The 10,567-nt window shown below is 38.0% G+C and overlaps 1 protein-coding gene across 2 annotated transcripts; it reads left to right on the top strand.

Moving 5' to 3' along the window:
- The first annotated feature begins 285 nt into the window (after positions 1–285).
- Positions 286–9,767, top strand: LOC136245453 (uncharacterized). 2 transcript variants are annotated; one of them, XM_066036975.1, is made up of 8 exons: positions 286–347; positions 414–516; positions 568–661; positions 1,875–1,949; positions 2,011–2,092; positions 2,490–2,565; positions 2,628–2,719; positions 6,141–9,767. In XM_066036975.1, exon 8 carries the CDS (start codon positions 6,146–6,148, stop codon positions 9,764–9,766), a length of 3,621 nt encoding a protein of 1,206 aa, XP_065893047.1. In that variant the 5' UTR covers positions 286–347; positions 414–516; positions 568–661; positions 1,875–1,949; positions 2,011–2,092; positions 2,490–2,565; positions 2,628–2,719; positions 6,141–6,145; the 3' UTR covers position 9,767. The 2 variants fall into 2 exon arrangements, with proteins under 2 accessions (XP_065893047.1, XP_065893046.1); XM_066036974.1 differs by having other exon boundaries at positions 289–351.
- Positions 9,768–10,567: the final 800 nt, after the last annotated feature.

The raw sequence follows: 10,567 nt of genomic DNA, 5'->3' as shown, positions 1-10,567 counted from the left end.
CTCTTCCGTAAAGAAATTGTAAATTCAGAAGACTTTATCCATTTTAAAACACTTTAACAATTAGCTTCCATGTTGCCATTACGTCATACTTTTTCAAATAAACGCGTACGTAGCTACTGAGCTACACACACAAATTCCGGCTGCAATTAGAACGACGTAGCTACACTGACTTAAAATCTGAGAATCACGATGAATCCTGATGGTCGCAGGAGCTTCCAAGTCTTCAGTTTCTTGTTCATTCTTATCGACGCGAAAAGAAGGATTTCAGGCGCTTAGTATAGGCGCCCTATAAAACCTGAGAGCAAGTTGAAAAGTTTGCCAGTTGTTAGGTTCATCGTCAGTATAGTGTACGTACGTTTATACTGCCGATTATCATTAAGAGTTTCTTAGTGAGCCAACCTATTGCTTAATAGCATTAGTGCCAAGTCGAGAATCCGCGACTTGTCACTCTGACTTCACTGTGAGAGGTAGTCTCAAGCAAGTAGGTCTAAAAGAAAGAGCGCAGCGACGTTGCAGGTAGAGAAAGATGATGAAGTTTCATCCTGTTTTATTTCTTTTATCATATAGAGCGAAGATTGTGGCAGAATTTCAGGTTCATTTGCGGCTCTTTGTCCGACGATTGATTCTTGGTGGATCTATCGTGGAACGCCCGTTGATCCTGGTGAGTTGCAATGGTGTTTTCTTATAGTATTATTGTGAAAAGTGCTATTGTTAATGCGAAGAGGTAGTATTCATTGTTGTGAAGCACTAAATAGAATAATAATGTTATGGTGCTTTTTAGGCTTATGAATAATTGCAAGATTTGGCAAATTTCCATAAATCTGCATAAGTTTTGACATGTTAGTATAAACATAGACCATAGAGTAAAAGGGATAGGAAATGCAAGCAATTTCCAGTTTGATTTCTGTTAACGCGTGACTTGAAAGGACAAAACAGTTTTGTGCTCAAGGATAGTGTTCTAAGCAGCGTAAATAGTATTCCAACAGACTACAGCAAGTATTGAGGCCTTTGTGAGAGATTTTGGCGAGACAATTCAGACCGTAGATTTTGTAACAAAGCATATCCCATAACCGTGATTGTTACATGCCATTATACTTTCACTCATAGTTCCTTCATGCCTCGTCCATACCGCTTCTTGTATAGCCGGTTCCACTTTCAAATTTTGTGGTAAAGTAGGCATGTCACCCACACAGTCTTTTACTGTTGTGTTGTACAGCAAGGTGGTTTAAAGTTTTGGTAAAAATGGGAGATACTTAGTCGTTTCTTCAAGCAACTGTTCCTGTTTTGCTCTGATATTTCCTCTGGTTCTCTCTGTTAAATGGTAAGGAATAGGTTTATCACAGTTAAAAGGATAGAATATATTTATGAAGAAAGTTAAGTAATTTGGGCTTTTTTTCACTTTCAATCTCCTTTAATTTTGCGTATAACTTCCTTGAGGGTTGGTACCATCCTAGTTCCCTCGATTACATACTTGAGTTCACTGTAGCAAAGTGTCACAGTCGTTGGTTACAAAATTCTGTCGTTACAACAGTTTGTTTCTCTTTGATACAAGCGTAGCAAGCGTAATGAGTTTGTTCGAGACGTAATACACGGAATTCCAATAGAAATGTATGTATTTTGTGACGCCATGTTATTGCGTTTCCTATCCCTTTTATGTACTCTATTATTTATGGTATAAACAGGAGCTTGTAAGCTTAATGTGCAGTATTTTCAGAGAATTTTACAAAAGTTTTAAAGATTACTCAGTAGTGGTAATCATTTTTTCATAAATTAAATTTTCCAGTTCTTAGGTTCATCATTAGTATAGTGTCCTACATTAAATTTATACTGCCAATTGTCAGAACATTTTACTGAATAAAGTTACTGTTCAATAGCATCGATGCCAAGTTGAGAATCTGTGACTTGTCACTGTGAAAAGTAGTCTCAAGCAAAGCACAGCAACATTGCAGGTAGAGAAAGATACAATGGTTGCTATTAGTTTCACTTGTTTTTATTTGTTTGGTAATACAGAGTGCAGATTGCAGAATTTCAGGTTCATTGGTGGTTCTTCACCGAACAATTAGTTCTTGTCGCAGAACTCCAGTTGATCCTGGTAAGTTGCAATAAAGTTTATTGATTCAACTGTTATACATATGGAAAATGCTCTGACTTGAAAAGGTGTTATTCATTGCTGTGAAGTACTAAATATAGAATAATGTTATAGCACCTTCTTAAGGCTTATAAATAATTGCAGTGTTTGGTAATTTTTCATAAATCTGTGTAAACTTTGACCTTCTTAAGTATTAGCAAGAGCTTACATGTATAAACTGTATGCGAAGTACTTTTAGAGAATTTTACAAAAGTTTTAAGGGTTACATTCCACCTGACTTGTAATCATATTTTCAACAATTAAGTTTGCCAGTTCTTGGGTCCATCATCAGTATAGTGTAAGCTGCCGATTATCATTCAGTGTCAGAACTTTTTTGTGAATGAAGTTATTGTTCCAATAGTGTCAGTGCCAAGTTAAGAATCCGTGACTTGTCACTGTGAGAAGTAGTCTCAAGCAAGAGCTTAGCGACGTTTCAGGTAGTGAAAGATAAAATAATGGTTATAAGTTCCATCATGTTTTTATTTATTTTGTCATGTAGAGTGTAGATTACAGAATTTCAGGTTAATTGGTGGCTCTACGCCAGATTATTGGTTCTTTGTTGATCTATCACCAGAACGCCAGTTGATCCTGGTGAGTTGCAATGGTGTTTAGTTTCAGTTTTATTACATGTTAGAGTAGTACAAAACAAATCGAGGTAATCATTAGGCTATATGTGACACACTGAGCAATACCGGCCATTTTAGCATATTCCTTAAATTCCATTTTATTATTTCTCTGTTTTCTATACTAAAAGAGGAGTAGACAGCCAAGTTTCAGCCTTTTGTGATGAATGGTCTTGGATTTATAGCGATAGACAGTTGAAACAATAGTAAACTCGATTTGTACAGCCGCAATATGGCAAATAAATTACAGGTACTTACTCGATCAATCATCACTCACAATTGAAACAAACTATGAAGATGGTACTTACCTCAATCTGTGCACCATGAACTGGCAAATCCACTGAAGTATAGTACTTTACCTGTACACCTCCGTGTGTAACGAAGAAATGACGATGGTAAAGTTTTATTTTACCACTTCATGAGTATGTGCCCATGTCTCACAAATACTTTGATGTACAAACATGGAACAAAGATTTTCTTACTCTCTATGAACAGTCAAACGGTAAACAGTGAATGGTTTATTTGATTCAAACTTAGTTTCAGTGTGTGTCAAAGCGATTAAAATGTGTGTGAATTTTATGTAACATGCATATTTAAACCACTGTATTTCAATACATTTTATACCAAACTGAATTTTTGAAAAATGACCAGTTTTCACTTAGCGGGTCACATATACATGCATATTTATATAAACTCGAAAAAAATATTTTAGGATGGTGTATGGTTGTATGCTTGGTGTGTGCATGTGTGCAGACAAATAATATGGTATATATAGTGTGCGAAATAACTTTTCAGACATGTCCTGTCGTACTGTCAGGGTATTGTGAAAATTGAGACATTGAGTGGACATCAAGCAATTTGACCAGACATTTTAACCTTTACTGTTCCTACGTATCTATCACTTGCATGTTTGTTTCAAACATTGGGGCCCCAATGTTCGGTAGAGCTGATTACTTATCAAACACTCACTGATACAGATAGTACAGCAATTTAAAGAGTAGCTATTGGTCTCATGAAAGGGCTTCTATGGAATCAATTGGGCCTTTGTAGGAAAAGAAGCCATAAGGACTTTAGCCAAGACCTTCTGCTTGACTTGGATTGATATAGCTAAGCGGTGAAACTTAGCTTATGCTGCTATGGCTTTAAAAATGGTTTGCATAAACCCCTTGATCTTTGGGATGCACTGATACCTTGTTCATTCTAGCTTAAAAAGTGGTTGTGCAGGTGATCATGAATACCACAAGTAAAAGTACTAATGGTAATCGGGTTATAAATACATTTTACTACTACAGCACAGGTGACTAATACAAATAGGCTGGTACAATGTAGTAAACTGTTAACCTCAGAGGTTACCTTGGGCATACCCTTGTGGTCAATACAAGCCAAAAACGCATTACTTAATTACATGTCAAGAGCATCATGTTGGCCTCCCTCCTAGCTCAATCCTAACTTTGAAAGAACAGTATTTCTGGACAAATTCAATTATGGGCTGACACCTGGTGTAATTGACAGAAAATTGTCCAGTCACTGACCGTTATTTCGTTCATTGTGTATAAGCTTCACTGATTTTGAGACTTGTTCCATGAGTGATAGCTTTATAAAAACTAGAATTTTTTTTGTGTATATAGTGCATAATTTAGTTTACATCCTTGTGTGAACTATTAATTACACAGGTTTTTATTGAGAATGTCGTATATGAACTATGGTTAACAATTTAAGGATGATATCACCATTTGTCTCATACAAAAATTCAAACCCACAATCAGTTTTGATTTCACCATCTATAAAAGAGCTAAACAGATTTAGCAGATTACAGATGTGCAGTGCTTAGTCAGCATAGCAGTGGTCACTTGTGATATGCGTAGTGTTATGATTCCTTCACTTAGTTCTATGTAGTGTTCTGCTTGGTTTTTTCTGTTTTAACCCTAAAACGTGCATATGCCTATAGTATAGGCAAATAAGCATGACCGCAAACAAAGTGCTATAGCTTTCAATGCATACCATTGAGTGTGCATCAGTGATATATGTAAGAATTGTACTGGTCGGATTTAAGAGAGTACTGGTTGGATTTTAGAGGTACTGGTCGCTTTGAACCACTGCTGACCAGTGTGGCCAGAACCTGATACCTCTTATGGCTAGTCGTAATGTAATAAGCGTTACAATGCTACCTAGGGCTTTCCCCTTTGTGCTAAAGCATGATGCCAGAACTCACCATGTAATCAGCTTTTCATTACTTAAACACGCAAAACCTTAACATACCTTTATAAAATGATCCATAACTTGCTACCGGTTGTTCCAATCAACTTTCAATAAAATTTATTTGTTTCAGTGTTAAATTTTACATTAGGCCATACAAAGCACATGTGATTAAACCCGCAATCGAAGTTAAACACAGGACGAGAATCTTAATTGATTGGTAACACTGATCACCATTGTTCTTCGTTTCATAATAAGTAAGTCTCTACTATTACAGTGCTTATTTAACTTTCCCCAAGTAGCCTAGTGAATAGGATATCAATAAAGTGTACTTTTAGGTTAAAGGAGTTGAGCTACCCCACCTAATGTCACCATGAATGTGTGAAATGTGTCATTATGCATTCCCAAAAGTTTCATGTGCGTTTAAGGGTTAATGATATCCTCATACCTCCAGTAATCTGGTGTAGCCGACCTGCATCTGTATCAAGCATTTGTATGTGATATAGAATGCATTTTTAGACATCAGTTCACTAGAACCCCTGTGGCATCAAGTAGCACTGAAAGAGTACAGTAGCTCTCCAGAAAGGAGGTATTCCATGTATCCATTCTAATGTATGGAGTTTATATTAAAATGCTTGATCAACCAAAGCAGTGGCAAATTTGACACAAACTACTTAAATTTCTTGCAGCCGCTATAATGCTGTACCTGTTTAAGTGGGAATTTCCCCATGTGTCATTGGGAATCATCATGATAATATAGTCGTACGCAATCGTCAATATGAAATGTATGTGAGTTATTTTCAATCAATGGCTTTACTACAAGAGCAGTCTTTTCCCAGTTGAATTGCAGTAAATGTCAAACTTATTGGAAAACTTTTGAATCATCTGCCATGAAACCCAGAGTTAACTATGAAGAAACATTTTAATGACAGACAACAATCTCCTTTAGAAATCAACTTAACTGTAGGAAAGAACACTAGTCGATATTAGCGTATACAGTTACCACTATATCTAATTATAGTCATAGTATATATCAAGAGTATATAATGGGGAGGAAGAGTAATATATTATGTGGAATGGAAGTGAACATTCAATAAGTTGAAGACCAGCACTTCTGTGTGTGTATATATATATGTAAACCCCTATAAAATTGCATGCTATATGGCTATTGTGTGCTTTTAATATAATTATAGTTGAGATGGTAAGCAAGAGCAGGAAACGTCGTCAGCAGCAACAAAGAAAGTATGTAGAGAAACAGAAGGAAACCTGTAACAAGGTAGATCAATTTGAGCAACAAGAAGATGATACTGTGGAGAGCACCATGACTTGGGATCAACGGAAACATGAAGTGAATGAGAAGAGACGATCCAAGTATTGGAGTTCCCCCAGTCAGAGAAGAGCTAAATCTAGGTACTATTGTAGTGCAAAGTCTCCTATAAAGGAGCGTATGCGGCTAGCATATCATACCAATAAGCCGACAATCAGTAAACAACGCAGAGAAAAATATTCCCAAAACCCTTCTCCTACACGGAAAAGGATGCGTGAAAGTTATCATTCTAACCCTTCACCAAAAAGACATAAAATGCGCAGTAGTTACTCTTCTAAGCCTTCACCAGTTAGGCAAAAGATCCGTAAAAGCTATTCCTCTAATCCTTCACCAGTGAGGCAAAGGATCCGTAAAAGCTATTCCTCTAATCCTTCACCAGTGAGGCAAAGGATCCGTACAAGCTATTCCTTTAATCCTTCACCGGTGAGGCAAAGGATCCGTAAAAGCTATTCCTGTAATCCTTCACCAGTAAAGCAAAGGATGCGTAAAAGCTATTCCTGTAATCCTTCACCAGTAAAGCAAAGGATGCGTAAAAGCTATTCCTGTAATCCTTCACCAGTAAAGCAACGGATACGTAAAAGCTATGCTTTACATCATTCACATATAAAGCAAAGGATGCGCAAAAGCTATGCTTTAGATCCTTCACCAGTGAGACAAAGAATGCGTACAAATTATGCTGTAGATCCCTCACCAGTGAGGAAAAGGATGCGTAATGCCTATAGACGTAATCCCTCTCCTAAACGACATCAAGTGCTCAGTGCATATAAATGCTATCCAAAGCCATGGATCAAACGGATTTTGGCCAAATACCATCTAAATCCATTAGCTGTTAAACATCGTGCTTTATCGTCATATTATGCAAATATCGATCGTAGTCGACGCATCAGGCATGAGAAGTATGCTGAAAATCCACTTCCTGCTAAGAAAAGAGCAGCACAACGATATGAAAGACTACACAGTGAACTATTGCACAAAGCAGCTGAGAAACGATGTGCCTCTTTAAGTGCGTTGGGTGTGTGCAAAAAGTATAACCGTATTTTCAAGCGTAAAGGCAATCATCACGGTACTGCCTCAGAGTATGTGGAAAGACTAGTTCGAACAATGGGAATAAGGAACAGGGCAGCAAACATGATTAAGGTGCAATTGTTAGTTAAGTCTGGTATGCAGCAGCTTAGCTTCTTTAAACATCAATTCATAAAATCTTTTAATAAACTGAAGAACAATTTAGAGGCTTCTCTTTGCAAGAAATCTGATGAAGTCCTTATGGACTCTACATCACTCCTTGGTATCAATTTGCACACAAGTAACACCGAAGCATTTTTCCCTCAGGCCACATACAACCAGGAAGCAGTTAATGAAGATGGCAGCTTAAAGTGTGAGGAATTTCCAGGGTATACAATCAAGTGCAGCATTGCTGGGAAGGATGTTTCAACATGGGAATGCTGTTATGACCCACCATGGTGCAAGTTGGACAAAACCGAAGTAATTGAAGATAGACTTCAGAGCATATATCATAATATCATTGAATGTGCACCTGATACTGCTCGCAGGTACATCCAGCAGATAGATGATTGCACCAATCAGTTAGCAAAAGAGGAGCTGCTTCAAGGCCATCCATTGCATTGCTATATAGCATCTCCACCTTGTCATTCTCCTCTGTTGTATTTACGTATGCTAGCTCCTCATTTTCCAGACATACGGCGTGTGGTGCAAATGTTGTATGAAGTACGTAGACATGACAGAAAAATTGCAGAGATAGAGCATGCTTTGAAACGTGGAGATTTAGAGAAGATCTCAGAGATTGCAGAAATTGCTAAAACCAGCAGACTTCGACAGTTTGATGTTGACCACAATCCTTTGAGCGAAACACAAATATATGAGGAACATAAGGCAGCTTATGAGAAGTTCTCTGAACGGTGTCTGGATGTTGCAAATTATCCTTGCATATCATGTGACAAACTGTGCTACCGGAGAGAATGTTCACACTTAAATAGTTTGCGCATTTTGCCCAACAGCTGTGAATGGCAGGCTTTGCTGGAGTATAATGAGAACAGACGAGAATACAATGATGGACTGCCCAAAGGATATATATGCAAATATTGCTTGAATTATTTCAGACAAGCAAAATTCCCACCACGGTGCATATTAAATGGGTTGCAGTTTGGAGATATTCCAGAAGAGATATCCATACTAAATGCTTATGAGAAAATATTAATACAGAGGGCAAAATGTTTTCAGACGGTGACCAGGATGGGAACAGTTGCAAAAAGGCAGATGCCTGCTAGCCACAAGATTCAGAAGGTAACTGGAGCAACATTTCACTTGCCGTTACCAATTGAAGAAACATTGAAAAGATTGCCTGAACCACAGCAAGCACTTCCAAATCATGGTGAACTATTCATTTTAATGCGCAGTATACCAAGTAAATCCAACGTTATTTGGCAGGACCTTGTAGATGTGAACAAGGTGTACAATGCTCTTCTAAAGTTGAAAGAAATCAATCCACTGTATGCTTTGATTCAGCTTCCTGGAACTGCAGAAGAACTAGAGATTGGTAGCCTAATTGATGCAGGGTCATATGGAGAATTACTTGCAACATCCGGACAGGCTATGGTAGAAGAAATTGCTGAGCATGAGGAGCAATCATACTATGAGCAATATACAATTAATCCATTGCATGCCCCAAGAGAAAACAAGAAGGCCACAGCACTCTACCAAATGCTTAAAATAAATGAAGCTCCTCTTGACAGCCGTATGAAAAATCTGGATATGTTATGTTTCCCGGATTTGTACCCACATGGTATTGGTGGACAGAGGTGTCAACGAGAAGTGCCGTTAAGTGCAGCAGAGTACGTTAAATGCATTTTGCAATCACGTGATCCATGTTTTAGACTAAACCAACAACTAATCTTTTATTTAAATAATCAAGCTACACTGCGACAAATTGCAAGTGGAATTTACCACAAACTAAAAGTGATTAGGCCAAGTGAACGGCTAACTGCTTCCCGATGTCTAGAAATGCTGTTGTCAGAAGAAATAGAGGGCAGCTTAACCACGATATTTGCACGTGTGCGTAATACCGAATCGTTTTGGACCAGATATCGCAATGATCTTAACTGTATGTCACTTCATTATGGCCCACCTACATGGTTTATCACATTAAATCCTGGGGAATGGTTGTGGGATGATCTTCGGGCTTATTTGATAAGTATAAACTCCAGTTTCTCTACAATGTCCATAAGTGAGATGATCGTCACAGACCCAGTGTCCGCTACTAGATTTATTGATAACAAGTACAAAGCTATTTATGATTTTATTCTTAGTGATAGTCAACCTTTGGGTCCTGTATGTGCTCTTGGTGCAAAGCGTGAATATCAAGGGAGAGGTTTACAACACAGTCATGCAGAGGTGTGGGTAGAAGGAGCACCGATAATTGGTGAAAGCACAGATGAAGAAATTTGTGAGCAAGTATGTCACGTGTCAGATCCCTGACAGTACACTGTGCCCAACACTGTATGAACGAGTAATAATATTTCAGCAGCATTCTTGTAATGATTATTGTCTAAGAGGCAAGAAGACTAAAGAAGGAGTAAAGAAAATTTGTAGATTTGGTTTTCCCAGGCCTCAGCGTGAAAAAATAGTCCTGAGAAATGTCATTGATGCTGTTGCTGGAAGAAAATCCCTGAAGACTAATTCCCGACTTTACGACTTGCCACGTTGTGCGAATGAAGTACGCATAAACGATTACAGCCCTGCAATACTGCTCGCATGGCAGGGTAATATGGACATCCAATTCATCGGGGAAAATTCATCTGTCCTTAACTGGTATTGCACAAAATATTGTACAAAACCAGAAAAAAGTCACACTGTTGAAGATTTTGATTGCATAAATAAGTCTACTAAGTCCATAACAAGCAAACTGTGGAATTTTGCAATGAGATCCTTGTCACACCGAGAGTGTGGTGCTTTGGAAGCATGTGACACACTTCTTGGTATTCCACTGTTTGTAACTGATCCAAATACCACGATCCGGTGGGTTGATCTAAATATGGTGCGCAGTAGACGATTGAAAGAGAAGTCTGTGATAGAAAGCATGGATAGAGAGTCATGTGACATATTTTTTCCTTCTTGGGTAGACTCATATTACCCCAACAGACCAGAGCAGTTGGAAAATGTGCACCTTCACAACTTTATGTCTTGGTTTGATTTTGTTCGAGCAGAACCAATTCGGTTAGCAATATACTATCGTTTTCAAGATGGCTTTTTAAAAAGGAGAACACGGCCTTACTTGAT

This window comes from Dysidea avara, chromosome 15 (genome assembly GCF_963678975.1).
Source record: "Dysidea avara chromosome 15, odDysAvar1.4, whole genome shotgun sequence".
NCBI lineage: Eukaryota > Metazoa > Porifera > Demospongiae > Dictyoceratida > Dysideidae > Dysidea > Dysidea avara.
The sequence above is the reverse complement of the archived record's forward strand: the minus strand, read 5'-3'. Positions and strand labels throughout refer to the sequence as shown.

Coding starts and splice junctions, on each gene's coding strand:
- LOC136245453 (XM_066036975.1), top strand. CDS start 6,146: ATGGTAAGCAAGAGCAGGAAACGTCGTCAGCAGCAACAAAGAAAGTAT.